The sequence below is a fragment of the Balaenoptera physalus genome (assembly GCF_965194825.1).
Source record: "Balaenoptera physalus genome assembly, chromosome: 4".
Lineage (NCBI taxonomy): Eukaryota > Metazoa > Chordata > Mammalia > Artiodactyla > Balaenopteridae > Balaenoptera > Balaenoptera physalus.
In genome coordinates, this window is record NC_138891.1 from 98,085,919 (window position 1) to 98,110,731 (window position 24,813).

At 37.7% G+C, this 24,813-nt stretch overlaps 1 protein-coding gene across 1 annotated transcript in view; it reads right to left on the bottom strand.

The window, feature by feature from the left end:
• Positions 1–24,813, bottom strand: part of ADGRG7 (adhesion G protein-coupled receptor G7) — a gene marked incomplete at its 5' end in the record, with an annotated part of 73,534 nt that overhangs the window by 43,133 nt on the left and 5,588 nt on the right. Inside the window, 7 exon segments of the mRNA XM_082460990.1 lie at positions 2,096–2,208; positions 4,917–5,072; positions 5,407–5,593; positions 14,319–14,387; positions 14,389–14,411; positions 15,557–15,856; positions 17,801–17,977. Coding sequence (XP_082317116.1) covers positions 2,096–2,208; positions 4,917–5,072; positions 5,407–5,593; positions 14,319–14,387; positions 14,389–14,411; positions 15,557–15,856; positions 17,801–17,977 — 1,025 coding nt within the window.

A 24,813-nucleotide genomic window follows, 5' to 3' on the forward strand; every position in this document is an offset into this window, starting at 1 on the left:
AGCACCAAGACCCTGTCAGCCACACAGCTCAGAAGAAAAGGGAGAAATAAAAAGAAAATAAATAAATAAATAAAATAAAGTTATTAAAATAAAAATTTAAAAATATTATTAAAAATAAAAAAGTAATTAAAAAAAGAAAGAAGAGGGCATCCAAGCCAATAAACAAATCCACCAATGATAACAAGTGCTAAAAAGTATAATAATAATAATTAAAAAAAGGACAGACAGAACCCTAGGACAAATGGTAAAAGCAAAGCTATACAGACAAAATCACACAAAGAAGCATATGCATACACACACACAAAAAGAGAAAAAAGAAAAAATATATATATATTAAAAAAAAGAGAGAGCAACCAAATCAATAAACAAATCTACCAAGATAATAAGCTCTAAATACTAAACTAAGATAAACATAAAACCAGAAACAAATTAGATGCAGAAAGCAAACCCCAAGTCTACAGTTACTCCCAAAGTCCACCGCCTCAATTTTGGGATGATTCGTTGTCTATTCAGGTATTCCACAGATGTAGGGTATATCAAGTTCACTGTGGAGATTTAATCCACTGTTCCTGAGGCTGCTGGGAGAAATTTCCCTTTCTCTTCTTTGTTCGCTCAGCTCCTGGGTTTCAGCTTTGGATTTGGCCCTGCCTGTGTGTGTAGGTCACCTGAGGGTGTCTGTTCTTTGCTGAGACAGGACGGGGTTAAAGTAGCAGCTGATTAGGGGGCTGTGGCTCACTCAGGCCGGGAGGAGGGAGGGGTACAGAATGTCGGGCAAGCCTGCAGCGGCAGAGGGCAACATGATGTTGCAACAGCCTGAGATGCACTGTGTGTTCTCCCGGGGAAGTTGTCCCTGGATCACGGGACCCTGGCAGTGGCAGGCTGCACAGGCTCCCGGGAGGGGAGGTGTGGATAGTGACCTGTGCTTGCACACAGGCTTCTTGGTGGCTGCTGCAGCAGGCTTGGTGCTTCATACCCGTCTCTGGTGCCCGCGCTGATAGCCACGGCACAAGCCTGTCTCTGGAGCTTGTTTAGGCAGTGTTCTGAATCCCCTCTCTTCACGCACCCGGAAACAATGGTCTCTTGCCTCTTAAGCAGTTCCAGACTTTTTCCTGGACTCCCTCCAGGCTAGCTGTGGAGCACTAGCCCCCTTCATTCTGTGTTCACGCAGCCAACCCCAGTCCTCTCCCTGGGATCTGACCTCCGAAGCCGGAGCCTCAGCTCCCAGCCCCCATCTTCCCCAGACAAGCCTCTCGGGCTGGTGAGTGCTGGTCGGCACTGATCCTCTGTGTGGGAATCTCTCCGCTTTGCCTTCTGCATCCCTGTTGCTGCGCTCTCCCCTGTGGCTCCAAAGCTTCCCCCCCCCACCCCTCATCTCTGCCAGTGAAGGGGTTTCCTAGTGTGTGGAAGCTTTTCCTCCTTCACAGCTCCCTCCCAGAGGTGCAGGTCCCATCCCTATTCTTTTGTCTCTGTTTTTTCTTTTTTCTTTTGCCCTACCCAGGTACATGGGGGAGTTTCTTGCCTTTGGGAAGTCTGAGGTCTTCTGCCAGCATTCAGTAGGTGTTCAGTAGGAGTTGTTCCACATGGAGATGTATTTTTGATGTATTTGTGGGGAGGGAGGTGATCTCCACATCTTATTCCTCTGCCATCTTGAAGGTCCTCTCTCAAAATCTTTTTTAAAAGTTTTACCATTTGAAACCTTAATACAGTTTAAAATTTAATTTTATCCTCAAAAACTTGCTGATTAGCAACGTTTCTCTCTTTGCCAATGCAGATTGGCAGTTATGCTTCTATTCAACACTAAGGAACTGTGGCATTGATGAACTATGGGACCACATTAATTTTATGTGACAAACTTGTAATTACATGGTATGTAATTTTCCTCCAAGGCACTTACCACAGTTTGTAAGTATACATTTATTTGTGTGTATGTCTTAGTCTCTCCAGGACTGAGTATCTTGTAAAATGAGTATGTTGAACTAAATCTGATTTCCCTTCCAGTTCCAAGAGACTGTATTCTAATGGGAATATGCTGAGAGGAAATAATATCAGGATAGCAATTTCTCTCATGAGAAGAGCCTGCTTCCCTTCAGGTTACCTGGTGCTGACCTGAAATATAATTGTGAGAACCAGACCAGCAATGGACAGTGTACATCCAAATGTGGAAAATACATCTAGTGATTCAGGATATTTATATTCCTTTTTGAAACTCTGGAAAATAAGTTGACTCATTATTTTAAAATAACCATTCTGAAATATCTATGAAAGTCAATATCATAAAGAGATACATTGATTAAAACAATCAGATATATTGGTCAAAATAGCCAGATATGTCTTTTTTTATATAAAGCTGTGATACTTTAAAAGGAAATAAATCAACCCCTTACCTCTAAGCAGTTTACATGAAATAGAGGCTTAAGAACAGTTACCTAACTAATTCAGTTAGGGAAGACATATATACTATTCCTCAACGTCTAAAATCAAAGTTGTTTGTGTTAGATCTAAATTGGCTAGAGTTGCTTTATTTACCCATTAAATTATTGTTATGTGTAACTATAATCCAAGGGAAAATCTGCGTATCTAAGCTGATGTACTAAAAATAAAGTTGCAGAAATATTTTTATGGACATGGAAAGATATTCACATGATGCTGTTCATTTTTCTTTGGAAAAGGGGGTATAATTTTTATGTAATATATCTATATCTACCCCAGCTTTTTAGTATGTAGTCATAGAAAAATATATTCCACATGAGTACATACTCTTAGAAATCTGGAGAGGTAATAATGGCGGTCACTGGGTGGATAGGATATATGTACATAATTATTTTTGCTTGTCTGTACTTTCTAATTTTTCAAATTGTTAAAATTAGAAAAGCTGAATATGCTTATTTATAAGACATGAAAATAATATAGAAACATAATTTTAAAAAGCACATGTTCCTCTTTACTGCCTCTACCCCACATCATACCCTACCTCTTGAAATCCTACTCTTCTCCAGAGATGACCTTTTTATAGGTGCTTACAAATATTATCTATGTCTCTTTGCACAAATAAACAGGGGTTTGTTAACATAATAAAATTATTTTCAAACTGCTGTTTTAAGATAGCATACACACTTTTCCATATCAGTATATTTCTGTTGAGTAAGTAGACTCACTCTGTATGCAATGAGTATGTATTGCTTTAGTAGGGAAAAAATTAAAATAAACTTTGTTTTAAAAAATAATAAAACAAAAATTTCACATTATTTCCTATGTGCAGTATACTAAGTGGATGACAAAGAATCATGGAATACATATATCTTCAGAGCTTAGAAATCATCTATACACTCAGAGCCTCTCTGCTCTTAAACTTACATACAATTCTAATCAGCTTTTTTTTTTTAATTTTGCAACCCTAAACTAATTACAAACATGAGTAGGTGGGCATTGAGGCAGATTCAGATATTAGTAAGAATAGCTGAAAGTCTGACTTCAAAAAAGGAGAAAAATAAGTATGATAGCATAGTCTGTATCATTTAATATGTAAAGCAATCTGAGCTTTACACAGCTATTCAATAATACTAATGATCTTAAGATATCAAAAAAGGTAAAATTTTATCCTTACATTTCTGATTGAGAAAGCAGATCTCTCTATAATGCAAGTTATAAGATAAATAGTCAAAATCAATTTTTAAATATTTGGTAATTAAAATAAGAAAACGATAGTTATCGCAAAAATATTTTAAAAGCAAGGTTCTATAATTTGATATTCTATGTTGTACCAGTACGTTCTGGATCTCCATTGGCTTCTCAAATACGGGTACATCTTAGCTACTAGAAAATTAAAACATCTGCTTCTGGGCTTCCCTGGTGGTGCAGTGGTTGGGAATCTGCCTGCCAATGCAGGGGACACGGGTTCGAGCCCTGGTCTGGGAGGATCCCACATGCCGTGGAGCGGCTGGGCCCGTGAGCCACAATTACTGAGCTTGCGCATCTGGAGCCTGTGCTTCGCAACAAGATGGGCCGCGATGGTGAGAGGCCCGCGCACCGTGATGAAGAGAGGCCCCTGCTTGCCACAACTGGAGAAGGCCCTCGCGCAGAAATGAAGACCCAACACAGCCATAAATAAATAAATAAAAATTTAAAAAAAAACATCTGCTTCTCTTTGGAAGAGTCATAGTGTTACTAGCCCCTTAGTAAGGGTAAGACACTCTACATCCCTCCCCATTCCACTGCATATAAAAACATTCCATCCAGTACATAAACAAACATTTTTGTTTTCACCAGAATAATAGGTTTCTGGAAATGAAACAAACAGAAGCCCGTCTTCCTAAAAAGGTCAGCCCAAGAAATCTCAGAGGTGTATAAACAGCTGCACACCAGAGCTGTTGCCAGTTACTTGTACAGGGTAGCACTGGAGTGAAACGGCACACACAGAGGTATTGTGGGACAAGTTGAATTACAGAGCTTTTCCTCTTATATCTTCTGGCATAAACTTAATAACTTAGATGATTACAATGGAAAAAGCTTTGGGTAACTGATTCAAACTGCCCACCCACAGCTATGTATGTACTGAACCTGTCTTCAGCACACAGCTACACAGCCTTACCTCTGGCTGCAGCAACTTCATGCTTCTGACATGTGAGTTAGTTGAGTGGAGTCCATCAGCTCCTCTTTTGCACATGGGCTCCCTTCTCATTATTAAATACACAGTACTGAACTCATCTATCCTGAGACTATATTGCAAAAAACTCTATTCTACTTGCCTTTACCAGCACTTCCCTTTTTAGTCCTCTAACTCCATTCCCTGTTTTCCCATTTAATCTGAGTTGAGTGTCTATGTAAACTAGCCCCCCAAATTATCTCCAATTAGCACATACCAAAATCGCATGTAAGGAAATTCTTGTCAGGAAAGAGATTACCATGTACACCCTTACCATCAATACCGCAAAGTTAGTAGTACGGTTGCAGCGGCAGCGCAAGAATCCATCAATGACTCCTTCTTTGTGACAGCCACGTGTGTCCCAATCCTTCAGGGAAAAATTCCAATAGACACAGGCATAGGAATGAAGCTGTAATTCTTTTCCATTGTACTGTGAATCGATAAGACAATGGCAATTGATTTTTCAAAATGCTTAATTGGGTAGAAAAAATCAAATAGGCCAAGATAAGCATATGAGAAATCAACTAGATATGTACAAAGCATAGCATCTTCATTACAGATTGAGGAGAGGAAAAAGGATATAAAATTCAAAGTAGTTCATTTTGGGTTTAGTTAGTCTACAAAAATATGGATGGGGAGAAGTTAAAGTGAATACTGTCAAAGAATCTTTCAAAGAGTTGTTCTGTGAATTTCTTTTGCCCAAACTGTCCCTGCTTTTGTAATCAAGAGTGGGCTGAATTATTTCTGTTAATAGGAAAACTCACCCTTGGACTAAAGACCATTTCAAGAGAAGTGCTCTGGTCTTCCACATTTTCATCAGTTTTGCTTGAGATAATTTTTTGACTAAAATGTGATTTAGCTATAAAAGTTTTTGATTGGAAAAGCTTGTTGTTTTGATACACTACAAAGCCACATGCCTTGGCATTAGCTGTGAGGGGGGAAAAAAGGACACTAAAATTAATAAATGAACCCTAGGGTAAGCAAGAAACAAAGTCCCATGCCATCACTGAACTGCATGACTGCTTAATACTTGTTGGGTAAAGTACAGAAAACATGGTTTGCTGGCTGCCTTTATTTAATTGCAGTATGTAATTAACATATATGATATGTGGTTGGCTATTCCACCCTCATTAAGTTTTTTTCCTGAGATAAGATTCCTTATGTTCTAAATGGAAACCATAATTCCTGCCTAATCCACCTCAAAAAAAAAAATTGGAAGGATATCATGTATAAAGTAAACATTCTTGCTTTCTATGCAGTGAGACGGAGTGAACACAATGTGAAGGTAGCTCAAGACCACGTTGCTTCCCCCACTGATAAAACATCAAACAAAAAACAGCAGAGGGTGAACATCAGGACAGCTGTACCTAGAGGATTGCTCTGTGAGGTCTGTCTCCCATTCAGAGGGACTGAGCAGGGACCACTGTATTAAGAGACTGGAGCTCAAGTTGTGCATATCAGGGAAACAGCAGAGAGTGAACTCTGCTGTCTTTCACAAGTGAAAAACTTGTGTGTGCGTATTTGCGTGTGTGTGTATATATATACGTGTGTGTGTGTGTATATATATATACACACACACACACATATATATGTATATTATATATACAAGGAAAACTAAAGCAGTGGTGGTGAGACCAGCCTAATCAGTCTTGTGCTTTGAGAGATAGGCAGGCAAGGCCCTGACAGCCCCCCAAATGTCCTCCACAACCAGTCACTTTGCTCTGTCCTCATCTGGGAAATAAAGACATTGGCTTCTGAGGTGTTTTCGTGGCACATTAAGCCCGCCAAATTGCTCCTCCTGGATACTAGGTGACAAAGTTAATCCTAAAAATGTAGTATGGCTTCTTTTTAATATTATTTTTATAAAAGAATGACATGCTTGATGTAAAATTCAAATCCATACAAGTATATAGATTTAAAAAATGAAATTCCCTACTCACCCCTCTCCTCATTTCTACAGTATTCTGGTTATTTATTAGAAAATCATCTTTTCATCTAGATAATTAGATTCACTAGAATAAATTATATTTACCATTATCTTATAATTTTAAAAGAATCTCCATATCTCTAGACATAATCCTCCTTAATGTTTATTTATAGTCTCTCTTTTCTTGATCAAATTTGTCAGAAGCTTGCATATTTTTCATTAGTCTTTCATGGAATCAAATTTTTATTTTGTTGATCAACTCTAGCATTTGTTAATTTCTATTTTTATTAATTTCTGCCCTTTTTATTAATTCCTTCCTTCTAGATTTCTTTACATTTATTTTAATTTTTATGCCTCTTTAGCTGAATGATTATTTTTTAACAATTTCTTTTATTATCTAATAAATTTATTAAAGGATATACATTTTCCTTTAAATACATAAATTCTAGGTGTACTGAATACCTAAATATAAACACAAACACTAAAAATATTCAGAAGAAAATATAGGAGACTAGCATGACTTTAGTAGAGCAACGAATTTTTTTAAGTACCAATTACAGAAAAATGATTGATACATTGGACTGCATTATAAATTAAAATTTGAGTATGACAAAAGACATGAAAAACCAAGTAAAAGATAGCTATAGACTGGAGAGAAGATATTTTCAACTTCTACAACCAATAAAGAATTAGCCAATTAGAATTATATAACCAATGAGAATTATGAACTTAGTCTTTCTAAAATATATACTTTCTGGCACTGGATTTTTTTTATTTGGGGAGAGAATAAAAGTAAATGTGCGTGTTTGGTTTGCTTATTGTAGTTGAATTAACCAATTTTTTTTTTTAGACTCTGAAAAGTACAATGTATGGATACCAAGGGGGAAAGAGTGGGGGGTAGGAGGAACTGGGAGATTGGGATTGACATATATACATTATTGATACTATGTATAAAATAGACAACTAATGAGAACTTACTGTATAGCACAGGGAACTCTACTTAATGCACTGTGGTGACCTAAGTGGGAAGGAAATCCAAAAAAGAGGGCATATATGTATATGTATAGCTGATTCATTTTGCTGTACAGCAGAAACTAACACAACATTGTAAAGCAACTATACTCCAACAAAAATTAATTAAGAAAAAAAAAAGAAAAGTACAAACATTTCAAGATAGACATAAGAATTTCTAAAGGGCCACATGCAAGATGATAAGGAGCTCATGGTGGGCACCATACTAGTAGAGATAACTGAAAATTGGTACTGCTAGATGATGACTGCGCCAATTACAAAAAATATCCCAAGGTCAGGTCTATAGGATGAATTTAAGCCTGTGAGTGCCATTCCACTAGTAAACATAGGCAAAGCTTATGATTGAGTATGTTTTAAGTGTATTTTTAAATGTAAAACTGAACCACTTTAGCTAGATTTTTGTTGGAAAACAGATTTGCATCCATGGCCGGAGCATTTCAATTCTGCTACCCTCCAAAGAGTTTTTGAAAAGAAAGAGAGGAAAAAATAAAAAAAGAAATTATATCTATGGCCTAGAAAAGTAGACTTGACATTACCATAATTTGTCAGAACTCAAACATACTCAAACACAAATTATTCAGTGTGAAACAGTAAACATTATTTCTCGTTCAATGGATGTAAGTTATTAATTCCATGAATTGGAGTGCATTTTTTCATGTAACATAATTTGAGACCTACTTTTTGTGGTGTTGAGCAAGATCTGAAGTTCAGCCTGTTCATTCAGAGTTTGTCCACATTTGCATTTACAACTGGAAACCAGAAACCAGAGAATCCTTAGTTCCTATGAGAAGGAAACAAAGCAGAATTTCATAAAAGTCTACACTTTCACGAATAGAGCATTATCGGTAGCAGAATGCTCTCTGCTATTACAAGAACCTGAAACAGACAGCTCACCTTTCAGCACAGTGAAGAGAACACCTGTAGATCCCACAGTGCCTTCTGAAGAGAAATTAACAGACTGTATTGCTATATTAGATTCTACCACTGAAGTGTTGCCCAAAGACAAGGAATAAGTTTCAGTTTGCTCAATAAGCCTGCATAGAATAAAACGTAACAACATAATATTGTGGAGATTTGTCATAAAATCAATTGTGTGTGTCCCGCATTCCAGTAGAAAGGAATGACCACAGAATTCGTGCGATCACAATATTGGCACAATTCCCTAAAAATATCTGACTTTCTTTACGAGAGTCTTACTTTGTTACATATACCTTTTTTTAAAGTTCTGGTGGACTCTTCCCACTGACGGGTACCTTGGACACAGATGCCAGAAAGCTGGAATTCAAGAATGACAGATTTCCCAGTAGAAACAGTCTTTGTTATGCTGCTCTTCTCATAAAAGGATGGCGCTACCACCCCCCAATGACCAGGCATTTGTTTCTTGCTTCTCCAGTGTTGAGACTCAATTTCCACTTATTCAACTCTCTCCTCTCACACAAACCCCTCGGGTTCCAAAGCACCTCTTATAAGTGGCGACTCCTGAGGTGACAGTTCATATGGAATTATGGAAGAGCAGAGCTCTGAGCTCATTGCCTCAGCTATTAACTAAATGTTGCAGGTTTTCACAATGTTCTTTTCTACTTTGGATAAATTAAAAGATAGATTAGATGGAAGGTGGGAGGGAGTGGGGGGAATCGGTTAATTTGGTGTTCTCCAAAGGTAAGTCATAAGACTGTTTCTTTTCCTGTTTCCTATAAAAAATATTTCCACTCTTTCTGTACTTGACAAAACAAAACGTCTATATCTAAGATAACTGGTTCAATCTAGTTTTCCCAGAAATGAAAGAATCTCATTAATATGTAATTGTTCTTTATTCTAAATCTTTATTCCTGCCACTAATATATCTTTTCCCTTCCCCAAGTGAGATTTAAAAAAGAAATAAATTTTTAAATAATTAAAGAAACTTCACAAAGAGGATGTGATTGTCATTCATATGGAAACATTCAAGTCAACTTCTCTATTTCAAAAGTTTTCCTTTCATAACACCATTTTCTGTCATTTTCAGCAATTCACGCTATGCATTTCCCACTTAATGAATAGCAATCATACTCCAGAGCTGCTTTCGACAGGAGGAGTAACTAACAAAAGTGCAATCTGCTAAGAACATAATTCATGCATTCATTCAACCAACAGTGTCTGTTGAGCATCCACTAATAAAAGGTCAGTACCTGTGAAACGCTGGGGATACTAAGGGGAGCGCCTTCAGGCATTTGAAGGCTAGAGGGAAAAATGGGCCAGGTACATGGGGGTGTTTGCTGCTTTTAAAGGGCTGCGCTAGCCACAGCCACTTGTAAGGCCTTTATTCCTTCCATATTATTCTTTCCTCCTCTTGTCGTAACTGATTGGATGAGAGGTGGGTGCATGTCTCAGAGATCCCAATCAGGAGGCTGGCCATCAACCTGGTACAAATGACTAGAAGCAATCAGATTCTCTCCCCCAGGAATCTTCCATTTAGTGCAGCAGTTATATCAGAAAAGCCTGGCTTTCAAGGGGACCAGAGAGGTCATTACAGTCGGCCCTCCGTATCCGCGGGGTTTCGCTTCCGTGGTTGGTTGAATTTGCTAATGTGGACACCCCCGCAGATACGGATAGCCAACTACACCATTTTATACAAGGGACTTGAGCATCTGGGAATTTTGGTTTCCGTGGGGAGCAGGGGAGGTAAGAGAGGGGGGTGGTCCTGGAACCAATCCCCCACGGATACTGAGGGAGAATTGCATATCATTGTAAGGACAAATACAAGTGAAAAATGAGAGGCTTAATTCTTCCTGTGGAAAATAAGGGAAGAAATTTCCATCCCCTCCTTTTTCTTTGAGCATTTACTTTAGAAAACTTGCAGGCACTTCTCTTCTCTTTGAAATGTAAATAAATCCTTTTGAAAACTAGATTGGCATTTTGTCAGGTTTATGACCTAGGAATTTCTTTCTCAGGGACCTGGGAACCATCTCTTTGAAATGGAAACATCGAGGGAGCTAGCTAGTGCCCCTATCTCCCAGTTTCTGTGGGAGAGTAGTAGCTTAACTTCGGTGGGTGGGCACCTTGCTCCAAGTTGCAAAACTACCTCCTTTCATAAAGATATGAAAAGTTTGTTTTTCCTCTGGATAAAGTCAATTAGCTAACACAAAAGGTCACCTCAATTACCCAGTTAACTTAGGATAAACTGTGTGTGATGAATAGTGCTGTCGAGTTCTCTTAACTGAGGACTAGTTATTATTTATCTGAAAACATGTATGTAACAGGTTGTATCTGCTTGCCTACATAAAGAGATCAGATTCCCTTCTTCTTCCCAGTCTCTTAGGGGTTTGTCTGTGATGTTCGTCACATTCTGGTTTAATGCCTATGCAATAATTAAAGTGTTTTCTTTCTCTACCACCTTTGTGGAGAGGATTTCCGGGTTGGGAGAAGATTTTGTTTTTAATTTTACTTCCCCAACATCATGAAAGGATTAAATTATGAGAGGGCAGAAACTATAAATAAAGATGAGACATACATGTTTACTGAGTCATGTTAATGATAAACACAGCTGCTAACCTATTTTTCCAAGATTTAATACGGATAAGTCAGGTATTATGCTAGTGATTTACATACATTATCTCATTTGAGCCTCACAAGAACCCTGCTGAAGCGAGTCCCAAAATCACTCCCATATTACACTGAAGAATCTGAGGCTCTTTGGAGAGATATGGAGTAATTTGGCCTAAATCATGTAGCTACTAAAAAGCAATGCAAAGATTTGAATCCAGAACCGTCTGATTTCAACAGCCACTACCGTTACATTCTCCCACAGGGAAGACCCGAAACTGCTCTACTGAGAGCTTCAAAGCTGCCTTGGAAGCCCTGCCATCCCCCTGGTCCAGCACCCATAGGGCCCAGCTGTATTACGATCCTGTTCCTAGGTTCCCAGGAGATTCCATACGCCTCTTTTTTTTTCTTTTTTTTTAAAATTTATTTATTTATTTATTTTTGGCTGTGTTGGGTCTTCGTTTCTGTGCGAGGGCTTTCTCTGGTTGCGGCGAGTGGGTGTCACTCTTCATCGCGGTGCGCGGGCCTCTCACTGTCACGGCCTCTCTTGTTGCGGAGCACAGGCTCCAGACGCGCAGGCTCAGTAGTTGTGGCTCACGGGCCCAGTTGCTCCGCGGCATGTGGGATCTTCCCAGACCAGGGCTCGAACCCGTGTCCTCTGCATTGGCAGGCAGATTGTTAACCACTGCGCCACCAGGGAAGCCCCCATATGCCTCTTTACAGTAACTCTCTTTTGGTTAAGATAACTTGATCAGCTGTCTCGTAAGCAAAGAAAGCTGGCTAGAACAGAAATGCAAACAGAAATGTGCAATGGAAATGTACAAGGTAGTCAGTATTAGCAGTTTTACATCCCCAAAGTTAGGTAAACAAGGACAATTAGGAGCTTGAACGTAACAGCAAAGTTTCAAGGTTATGGATCAGTCTTTACAGCAAGTGTTCAAAATGGAGAAATAAGGTCTTAGATTCACTGATTGAGTCAGATGCCAGAGACCCTGCCCTGGCTGGACCCCCTTCAACACTCTGCCTCCTCCCAGTTTAGAACAAGAGAATGCATGAAAGGATGCTGGAGAACTCTGCCATGACAACGTGCGGTGACTGAAGCTGGAGTGAGTTCTTTTCTCCCTGTCACTCTCCTCTGTTTCACTCTCACCCTGCCCACTTCTCCCCATATGTGTAGAAGGGGAGTTCAGTACCTTAGAGACACAAAAAGGAAACTGTGGATGAAAGAACGGGAAAGTCAGAGTGAGATTCACCACTTAAGCTGGTGCCTATCAGGAGACCTTGCACGTTGGTCTCAGTTCAGCGGATGGAGTTTGGAAAGGAAGAGTTGCCCCGAGTAACAATTAATTTCCTTCCAGGGGAGAGAGGAGAGAGAGAGAGATTACCTCTGTTGGCAGCTCACCAAGAGTATTCTCCTGAGGAGAGCTAAGGGTTTGCTGACACAATCTTAGGGCTGGAGATTGAGGCAAAAGCCTTATTTACATGAATAAAGACCTGAGTCCACAAGGGTTTACGCAAAAGATCACCTGGGAGAAGGTAAACTGATAGTCCATCATTAGAAAAATAAGTAGACTAGAAATTCAGACTGGGAGGAAGGAAGGATTGAGTGTGGTTATACCATTTCATATTTCAACGCATCCTATATTGAAATTTTTTATTTATCCTCTAAACATCTTCTTGATGCCATTTGGACTTTACACATAAATCACACAGAATTGTTTTCTTTTCTCTCCATGCCTTAAGCCAGTAAAATTCATAACTGTTTATTAATGGGACAGTGTTTTCATCTATCTCATGATCTGTGACTTTCTCAGCCAAATCCCACAATGGCTCTTTCCTCAGCCTTCTCACCAAAAGCATCCACTCCTTTCCTTTGCCTCCAGCAAGACTGCAGACACAGAACCTCCAGCTCTGAAGGGCGTTCACTGAACATAGACCCTGGACCAACTTCAAGAAAAATGGGAGTGTTCACACTCCCAGTGAGAAGAACCCAGACTCCTAGAGAAATCTGAAGTCATAAAATGCACCAGTTCAATTGTTTGTAACACCTCTACCATCATCTCTCAGAATTATAATCTTGTGAACGTTCTGTTTCAGGCATTTGCACTTTTTCTACTTTGAGGACTCAACACTAAATAGGTACTGGTTATAATATTAGAGAACTGAGAACTACTAGGAATTTCTCCTAAGGAAATAATAGGTCATGCGAACAAAGATTAGGTACAAGAATGAAATACCAAAAGACTTGAAGCTATCTAAATGTCCAGCAGCAGAGAACTGCTTAAATAATAGTTGACTCATATTATGCAGTTATCTAAAATTTATGATGTAGATGCATAGGTATCTATATTCAAAAGATGTTTACAAAGTATTAAAGTGACAAAAACAAGTTATAAATTAAAAGAGTATGTAGTATGATACACACACACAGAGAGAAAAAAAATCTGGAAGAATACATACCAACAGGTTAATGAAGGTGAGACAATTTTAAAATTTTTGCTCCTCTATATAGTTTCTTATTTTTCTACAATGAGCATGCATATTTAATTAAATTTTAAAAGAATTAAGAAAACTGTATATAAGATAAAAACACAATGAATCCTATGAGAGACCTCTATGAATAAAGCACATGAGTTTTAGTATAAATATACAACCCAAAGTAATCTATAACATAGGAATAGAAAAGAGAGAAAGCAGGTAAAGTTCGATCCTTTTTTTCTTTTTTTTTTTTCAGTGTAGCCTTGGGAAAGCTAAAGAAAGCTTAATCAAAATACACTAGGATCTTGGGGAGAGCTGAGCTAGGGTCGGGGGGCAGCAGGGGAACTAGAAATGTGTCTTGCAAAGTTATTCTGTTTTTTGCAGCTCTGTGCACTGAGAAAGGAGTTGGAAAAACTATGCATGCAGTGGTCCCTGGGGCATGCCAAACAAAGGCTGGGAAAACAAGTCGTAATCTAAATCATGCCAGTTACTCTTATCTCCCAGGCCATGGCCACCCCTGGAACCAGGAGTTAACATTTACCACTCCATTTAATAACTGAAGATCAGGGGGAAAGCTAAGGCTTTAGTCTGCATTCCAGAGGAATCAGCCATTTAGTGCATCCATGAGAGAAATAAAGACACCTCTGCTGATGCCTTAACCTAGAAAAGTAAGCAGCACTTCGTTAGGTTCTCCTTCCAAACTGGAATTGTGCTTACGTTGCAAAGGTAGCATCATTATCACCACCAGCGGCAGCCCTTTGAAAAACATCTTCACGGGCATCTAGAAGTTGTTACAGCAACTATTATCGCCTGCCAGGAAGAAGGCACTGATCATCACAGAAGACGCATATCACACATCATCATCACCATAGTTATCATGAATTATTATGGTATCAAGTGGCACCAATGGTATGGTAATCTAGAGGTGTTTTTCAAAATCAAAGGCTTGTCTTTAATCTACATAAGATGGCAGAAAGAATAAAAAATAAGGCCCAGTGAAAATATAAATCTAGTCAATTAGGAAGCTTAGGTCTCTGAATTTGACCTCGTAGCAAGGTCTTTCACAGAACCTCCACCCTTACCCCCAAGAACACAAAAGCAGATGCCTGGATACAGAAGCAGAAACAAAATAAGAAGAGTGCAGGGCTCTTCAAAACATTACAGCCCATAATACTTAGTATAATGTATTAGTGACAATTACTATAAATATTAGACTTAGTAACTATTGGACTTAGTAAAATTATTTCCAGTTTTCTTACAATTAAAAACTCAGGAGTACATCAGAGACGATCTCTCTGCATTTGATTACAGTTTAACTGCCTTCTTTTGGGATAGTGATACCCTTCTGTCTTTATCAGCTAATCCTTCCATAGATTCTACATTTGGTGGTCATTATTTTTCTTTCAACTTTATTAACTTGTGATTTGCATCCCACTTTCTTTCTAAAGAACCTAGGGTAACAAAAAACAATTTTTTTGAAGTAAGACATTTAAAGGGAAAAGAAGAAAATAGATATTTTCAGGCCATGCTGATATCCCACTAGTAGACACTGCGTCATTCCATATTGGTGGTTTATAAGCCCTGCTAGACCAGTACCCAAGCTGTGCCAATTGGTAAATGTTGCCTGCAGTTCTCATTTTCAGGTGCCAGAGTTTAACAGGTCATGATATCAGAAATGCAAACTAAGCTTAATGTTTTTGGAAAGCCAAAACCAAAATGCAAATATGATGAGCAGAAAGGGATCACAGTTTAAAATAGCACGATCCAAAGCGAGTTTCTTGGAACTCTAGTTACTTGGAACTGAATAGAGGTGAGGTGTCAAATATAGTTGATAAACATATTAATAAAGTGAAATAGACTTGTTCATTCCAGGACTTTCCAGAAGATTTAACACGATAATGATCATTGTGACTATCCCAAAAGAGAATATTTGAACAAGGAGCCCTTTTCTATTTCTTTGAGCATCTCTCAGCAAGAGTGCTCTGCAAAATGGTTTTGAACAACCTACCCAAGCTCAAGTCCATACCACGGAATAAGCAGAGTTTGGAATGTCTTTCTTTCTTCCTTTCTTCCCCTCCTCTTTTTAAAAACTGAGTGAGTTTTACCTCAGGTAAAGCATTTCTGGTTATGTTAAAAATCTCTCCAACCACTTTAGTAGCAGAGATGATGTTCTCAGGAGTTAATTTACTGGCATCAGATGTTAAAACCCTGGTTTCATCAGAAATATTTTGAGACTGCATTGAGATGTTGACAATCTGTTTTAAAAAAAGCCCTAACTTTATACAACTGTGTCTAAACACTGCAAGCAACTGCAGATGAATAAGCTGGACTTGAGCCGATCTTCAATCTCCTGAACGTCACATCCACTCCATTTTTCATGTTTGCTTCTTTCCTTGCACAAAGGACAAAGTACATGCAGGCCAGTGGCTTTCCCAGTCCTTACTACGTGCCAGGATTAATTAACTATGAGAGGCTGTCTTAGCTAGATCAGTGCTCCTCAAGGTGTAATCCATGGACCAATGTTGGTTCACTGATTGTTACAGGGTCCATAGGGCGATAAGAACAGAAACTGAGAGAAAGTGGTCAGAAACTGATATAACAATTCTATGCTGTTGAATCTAATAATTTTTAAAAATGGATTTGTATTTTATATATCTTTTTTCATTTCATTTTCCTAGTAATTCATTTTTACAGTATTTTACAAAATTACGGTCTGCAATGGGTTGGAAATTTTTAAAGCTGGCTTTTCAGCACAGAGAGTTTGGGAAGCACTGACCTAGGCAACTTCTCCAGGTCCCAATGAGCCTCGGGGCTCTGGGTCATGAAGCTAAAGGATGTTAACCCACATTGTCTTTAGTCATGTGTCAATGTGTGTGTGTCTGTGTGGCTTATTTTTCACTAGATGACAGCATCATTTCAAAGATCAAACCAAGGTCATAGGCTATTCACCCCCGGGGAAGAGTCAGAAACAATGTCCAATCAGTAGATAGAAACAATGCTCTCATTTGATAGCCAGGTCTCTGCTATGTGTTAGGCACTTTGCTAGATGTATTATAGATGTTATCGCATTTAATACACAAAACAACATTGCGAGTTGAGCACTCTCACCCCTACTTGAAGGCTTGGAGAGGTTATGGAGCTCACCAAAAGTTCAGACAGCTTACAAATGACAGAGCTGAGAGTCAAAAACTGGCTTGTCAGACTCCAGAATGTGAAGCCTTTCCCCCAGTCTGTGTAGCTGGTACAGCCTATATCATTGGCAGCCGCCTCCACACTCCACCCTCATCCCCACCCGCACACAACTGTGATTAGGGAGCCAGTGTGGACTTTAAAATCAAGACCAGCTCCATCACTAGTTGGCTGTGGTTCACTGGGCAAAATACTACACTCTCAGCGACAGTTTCCTCATCTATAGAATGGGTCCATCAATACCTACCTATATAGTCGTTTTTAAAATTAAAATAACATATGTAAAATGTTCAGCACAGTATTTAGCATGCAGTAAGTACTCAATAACTAGTAAGTGTGATTACTTAGAATTATTTATATTATGAAAATAAAAATCTAACACACTGAGGTTATATAAGGACTAAACGAGATAACATATGTAACATGCCTGGTGCCCAGAAGGAAGACATAAAGATAAATTTCTTCTTCCTCCCCTTGCTTGGCCCCAGGAATTAACAATTCCATGCATTTGCATTTGAGTATATGCTTAGTCAAAATAATTTAATTGGTCTGAAAAAATATTAAGTCACTTATATTTCCCACTTCACCTGCTCATGGATAAAGCCCTGAGACCAGCATCAGGTTCTGAACTTTCCTGTTTCAAAAGGTCTTTGGTCATAGTTTGTTTCTCTTTAGTCTGATCCAGTAGACCATTGAAATACCTTCGTTTTGGTCTCCAATGTCAGGGATCTGTTTTCAGTCAAAACTTCAGTGGTCAAAATATGAGGCCATTTAAAACATGCTATTGTTTATCATTTGCTGAACTCTGCCAAACCAACATATCCAACTGTCCCTTTTCCCAAACGGATATCAACTTTAAAAAATAAGAATGGTTTTAGTTACTAGTCTTTGTTATTTCTAATTTGAGAGTTTTAAAAGCATTGATTTGGCACCAAGTAGCTGAAGAACGGAGAATCTGCACAGAGTCTGAACTTTTTCCCGTTGCCCATCTCGTGGAACATATGGCATACCTGATTTTCCAGGGTTTCCAGATTTTCATTACGATTTCCCGTTGTCACATTTTGTAATTCTATCTCTCCATATTTATTAAGACTGCACAGCCGGGTTGCCACTGGATTGTCCACTTTAATAAAAAGAAGATGGGGGGGAGAGGGATAAATTATGAGTATGGGATTAACAGATACACACTACCATATATAAAATAGATAAACAACAGGGTTTACTGTATAGCATAGGGAACTATATTCAATATCTTGTAATAATGAATAATAGAAAAGAATCAAAAAAAAGAATACATGTATATATATCTGAATCACTTTGCTGTACACCTGAAACTAACACAATATTGTAAATCAACTATATTTCAATTTTTTAAAAAAAAGAAGAAGAAATAAAGAGGAACAGAAAAAAACATTTAGGGCTTCCCTGGTGGCGCAGTGGTTGAGAATCTGCCTGCCAATGCAGGGGACACGGGTTCGAGTCCTGGTCTGGGAAGATCCCACATGCCATGGAGCAACTGGGTCCGTGAGCCACAATTACTGAGCCTGCGCATCTGGAGCCTGTGCTCCGCAACAAGAGAGGCCGCGATGGTGAGAGGCCCGCGCACCGCGATGAAGAGTGGTCCCCACTTGCCGCAACTAGAGAAAGCCCTCACACAGAAATGAAGACTCAACACAGTCATAAATAAATAAATAAATAAATAAAAGAACGTGAATTTCTTTTAAAAAAAAAAAAGAAAAAAACATTTGAAGTTTTCATACCTGAGAACATTCCAAAATAAATGACAGACACCAAATCACAGATTCAGGAATCTCAGAGTCAGAGAACACTAACCAGGATAAATATTTAAAAACAAACAAACAACAACAACAAAAAACCCTACACTTAGGCATATCCTGTTCAAACTGCAGAAAATCAAAGACAAAAAGATCATTTCAAAAGAAGCCAAAAGGGGGGGAAAATACCTATGGAGAAACAAGTACAAGAATTATACTGTAATTCTCCTCAGAAATCATGCAAGAAAAAGAGAATACAGTGAAATATTTAGTGTTGAATGAAAAACAACAAAGAATTCTGTATCCAAGGAATTATCCTTTAAAAGTAAAGGAGAAATAAAGACATTCTCAGACAAAGAAAAATTGAGGGAGTTTGTCACCAGTAGTTTGTCACCATTTCTGTCTTGCAAGAAATGTTAAAGGAAGTTAATCAGAAAGAAGGGAATGATATAGGTCAGAAACTTAGATCTACATGAGAAGAGCATTAGAGAAGGAATAAATGAAGGTAAAACAAAATCTTTTAGTTTTTTATTCTTAATTGATCTAACAGATAAGTTTGTTCAAAATAATAATAGTAATGATATATGAGGTGATTATAGCTTATGGATAAATGAAATGAATGCCAAAATTGTTTTAAGGAAAGAGAAGGAGGAATTGGGAATACTCTGCTATAAGGTACTGGCATCAAACATGAGGCCCTATATTGTTACTAGAAAGCAATCGTAAATGTATATTGCAAACTCTAGGATGCTCCTAGGCATTCACCCAAATAAGTGAAAATTTGTGCCCACACAAAAAGCTGCACCTGAACGTTTACAGCAGCTGCATATATTATCACCAAAAACTGGAGGCAAGATGACCTTTAATAGGTGAATGGACTAAAAAAAAAAACTTGTATAGTCAATATATCTATACAATGGGATATTATTCAGCCATAAAAAGAAATGAGCTATGAAGCCCCCAAAAGATATAGAGGAATCTTACATATATTTAGCTAAGTGAAAGGAGTCAGTCTGAAAAGGCTACATACTGTATGATTCCAAATATGTCAGTCTGGAAAAGGCAAAACTATAGAGAGAGTAAAAAGATCAGGGGTTGGGGAAGGGAGGGATGAACAGGTGAAGTGTGGCGGATTTTCAGGGCAGTGAACTATTTCGTGTGGTCCTGTAACAGTGAATATACATCATTATGTATTTGTCAAAATCCACAGAACTGTACAACACAGTGAACCATAATATAAACTATGTATTTTAATTAATAATAATGTATCGATATTGGCTTGTCCATTGTAACAAAAGCAACATACAAGTGTAAGATACTGATGACAAGGGAAACTATACAGGGGGAGGAGTGATGAGAGAGAGAGTAAATAGGAACTCTCTGTACTTTCTGCTTAATTTTTCTGTAAACCTAAAACTGCTCTAAAAATAGTCAATTAGTTTAAAAAAAAAATAAGATATGGTTCCTGATCTCAATGTGCTTACAATCTAGCAAGAGAGATTTAATTGTAACTGTTGTGTGACAAACTTCTCTATGTGACCAAGGAAATATGCAAATCTTCTTAAATTATAAAATACTTCAAATACACAAGGTATGGAAAATAATAAAACATCCCCAACTACCCACATCCAGTTTTAATAGATAGTAACTTTCTCTCAGATTTGCTTCAGAGTTTTTTTTCTTAATGAGCAATGAAACTAGAAAGAGCTGAAATCCTTTGAATTCCTTTCTATTAATATTCCTTTACCCTGCTACCTAGAGGTAACACTATTTTGAAATTATCTTTCCCATCACATTTTATACTACTGTTATATCTAAGATAATCAGTATGTAGCATTTTTTAAAAATACTGATGACTATTTTAATGGTTACTGTTCTATCTAGGTTTTTTCCCCTCCTTTTGGAGTAAATTTTGGTCATTTACATTTTTTTAAGAAAATTGTCACTTGACCAAAGTTTTATACTAGCTAGGATAAGGTTTTCCATGGTATTTGCTTATGTTTGTCCTCATTAGTTACTGTTTTTTTGAAATCACTGTCTTATTTTTTTAATATATTTTAATAGGTAATATATTCAAAGTTGAAAATAACATTTGTTCCCATCCCCAAATATACACAAGTAATTTCTATTCATTTTTTCCAATCTTTCTTTTCACAAAATAAGCAAATATGAATCTATAGTCTTATTTTCTCCCTCTCTTTTCTGTAGCTTGCTCTTGCACTTAATGGATGTCAAAAAATCTTTTCACAGCAGCTCACAAGAGAACTTCCACACGTTCTCTTACAGCTGCATTATATTCCATTGTGTGATTGTGCCCTAATTTAACCACTTATTGATGACACTTGTATTGTTTTCAATTGTTGCTTCAAAATAGCATTCTACACGTTTTATTTTGCCATTGTACAAATTCATCTGTAGAATATATTTCCAGAAATGGAATTTCTGAGCCAAAGAATACACATTCGTCTTCTTAACAGTGATTACCATCTTGCCCCACACGGGTTGTACTAATTTGTATTGATATTTTCACCAGCAACGCAACCATATGCAGGGTCTGGGACAACGTACAATGAAGACCTATCTACCATTTATATAAAAGTAAACGCAAAACTCTAATGCCATGATAAACATACCTTCATAAGGACCTGAAAATCCAAGTCTGAATTTAGAAATCGTGGGTTCCTCGAAGCCCTATGTCAGAAGGCCGCAGCCGCCCCTTCTCTCTCCATCTCCGTCTTGTCCCACACTCAGGGGGCCTTGCGCTCACACACGCAGACACCCCAGCCCACACCTCAAGCTCTTTTCACAACACACTGTGAACAGTCACCCCTCGTGGTCAGGGAAGCACAGGCAGCGCGGCTGACCCTCGAGACGACGAGTGGGAAAGGCAGGCACAGTCCCGGGAGGGAGGCGGAGCAGGGCTTCTGAAGGACCCATGCGTAGGAGGCGGCGATGCTGGTTCTGGGTGGGCGTGTCCCCTTGGCCTCACAGAGAAGTAGGATTTTGCTTAAAGGGTCGTGACCCTTTTATTTTCGTATATGTTACTTAATTATGCCTTTTTTTTTTTTTTCCCCTTTGGTCTTAACGAATCTCGCGGGAAATGTATCTATTTAAATTCATCTTTTCAAAAAACTAGCTTTTGGTTTTGTTGATCTCCGCTCTTGTTTCTTTGATTTCCATTCCATTAATTTGTTCTTATTTTTATGACTGCCAGACATACTTCCTTAGAATTTACTCTCTATTTTTTTAACTTCTAAAGTTAGAATGCTTAAATCACTAATTTTCACTCTGTCTGGCTTTTTAATATGTACATAAAGCTATAAAGGTCATTCTAACTATATTTCTAGCTGTGCCACAAGTTGTGATATAGAGTGTTTCCCCTGAATTTTTAAATATTTTGTAATTTTCATTTGGTGTCTTCTTTGAACTTTTTAAAACAATTTTTTATACATTTATTGGAATTTTCTTGGTTATTTTATGCACTGCCTTCTAATTGCACTGCATTGTATTCACAGAACATAATCTATAGGATTGATTCTTTGGTACTCACTAAGACTTTCTTCTGAAAATAATATATACTCTCTATTTACTGTGGCAATTCGAATTTATAAATCCACTAAGTCCAGTTTGTTAGTTATGTTTTTCATATTTCTGAATCCTTACTGATCTTCTCTGCTTGACCTATCAGTTTCTTACAGGAAAGCGTTAGACTCAACCACCCCGATTGTAAAGTTGTATATTTATCTGTATAATTCTGCCCTGTTTTGCTTCATATATTCTGAGTCAGTGTTATTTGATGCATACAGGCACAGGATTATTGATTCTTCCTTGTTGAATTACTTCTGTCTTTGAGTAATAAAACTCTTATTCTTCATAGTATTTTTTGCCTTAAGTTCTGGTTTTCTGATATTAATCTTGCTAACTCAGCTTTCTTTTGCTTTGGATAGTATTTGCCTGGAATTGGTTTTATCATCATTTGCTTTTCATCTTTTTGTGTCATTAAATGTTCTGTGTTTCTCATAAACAGCAGGAGTTACATTTTGTTTTGCTTCAGTGATATCCAATATGACAATATCTTTCCTTAAACAGATGAGTTTAAAGTACTTAAACTTGTTGTGTTTATTATTTCTACTATCTTATTTCATGTTTCCCCCCCCCTACTTTGATGCCTTCAATGGTATTATTTTCTTTCTTTATTTCATTGTTTTCTAGTACAGTTGTCCCTCAGCATCTGCAGGGAATTGGTTCCAGGACCCCCCACAGACACCAAAATCCACGGACGCTCAAAGTTCCTTTTATAAAATGATATAGTACGTTCAGCCAGCCCTTCATATCTGCAGATGTGAAGCCATGGATATAGAGGGCCAACTGTATTTTAGTGCCACCTTGTTTTTAAATCTCCTGTAACATTAGCCTTTTAAGATGTAGAAAGCTATGACTATTTAAATCTACCAAAAAGTTTGTCAGTTTGCTTGCCCTGATATATTATATTTGTTCCTTCTAGGTTCAATTTATTGATTTCTGAAGTATATGATTTAATCTTTCTTTCAGTTAGGGTCTATGAGTGACAGATTCTCCAAGGTTGACCTGAAAATGCTTTTATTTTGCCCTTGCCCTTGTCAGTTTGATAAGGTATGCAATTCTGGGTTGACAGCACATTGAGGATATTATCCCACTGTTTTCTAGAATTTGTTGCTGTTAATGAGAAGTTTTTCTTGATCTAATTGTTATTCCTTTTAAAGTTTTCTTTATCTGATGTTCTGCAATTTTACCATGATGTGGATTTATTTTTGTTTTCCCTGCTTGAGACTCAGTCATTCTTCAATACAAGTAAATTCTTAGTCTTTATTTCTTCCAATGTTGCCTCTCCCGTATTCTCTCTATTCTTTTCTTCTGGAATTTCTGGTAGACCCTGTTGAAATTTAGCCTTATATATTTCAAGTTTCCTAATCATATTTTAAGGTTAACATCTCTTTATATTGTTATATTACATTATAGGTAATTTCTTCAAGTCTTCCATTCCCCTACTTCTCTAATGATTTCTAATCTCCTTTAAAGTCTACCCATTAATTTTTTTTTATTATTACTATATTTTTCATTCAAGAAATACTATTTGGTTCTTTTTCAAATTCTTTTATCCTTTTAAAAAAGTACAAACTTTTTCTTTTATTGTGATTTTTCCTCCTGTATTTTAAACTTTTAAATCATTTTTTAAATACTTTATATTCTCTTTCAGATTGTTCTGTTATATTCAGTTCAGGAAAAGTTAATCCTATTGGCTGCATTTAATGTCTCTCCAACATTGTGGTTCATTTGTAATTTTGGGCTGTAAACTCACCTTTATCTTACTTACTGCTCTTCCATGAGACTTTTATGGATCCTACTTGTGAAAATATTTCTACAGGGAAATTTTGCAGCACTTCTGTTATTATCTTAGGGTAACATCAGTAGTAGTCTTAAACTAGTTTCAGGATAATGTCTCACTGGGGGTTTCTGCACTGAAGGTAGGACAAATTCAGATTCTATAGCCTGGGGTTTCAATTACTTGTGGTGACTTCTCTTTTCCTACTCATGTCCCTGAACAGATGATAGTTATTTAATGCTTCTCTGGGTTAGTGAGCAGAACTTTTCTAACCTTTTCATGGTTGAGGCAACTTTTAGAGGCTTTAGGGGTTATCCCCGTGGCTCAGGTTCAGCTTTCCCACTTGACACAGGATGGAAGTCATGCTTCCTGTGTCCATGTGTGCATTGAAGCCACAACCCCCAGCCTCTGTGGTTTATGCCACTGCCTCACAATTATGGTATTGACTTTTCTCTTTGTTTCTGCCACCTGGAATTTCCCTTCAAGAAAGAAAGCCTGCTATATATTTGAATTATTTTTATATTTTATTCATAATTTCTTTGTGTTTGTAAGTAGGAAGGGCACCTATCCATGTCTATTCAGCCTGCCTTTTTTCCACTAGTCAAGAGTCATTCCTTGTACTTAATGAGTATTTTGACTCCCTTTAGAGAAGGGCTATGGTTTATATCTCCAGGTCCTAGCACAGTGCCAGATACATAGAAGGTACCCCCCAATTTTTGCTCATTGGCTTCTTTTCCATTTACATTTTGGTTGAGCTCTCCACTCTTGAATCATAATCACATTTTAACACCTTGTGCTCCCCAGTTCAAGACCCTATCATCTGAAATAACTAAATTACCCACAAAATATAGCAAAAGTAGTATTAGTATTTTTAAGCCTCTCTGTT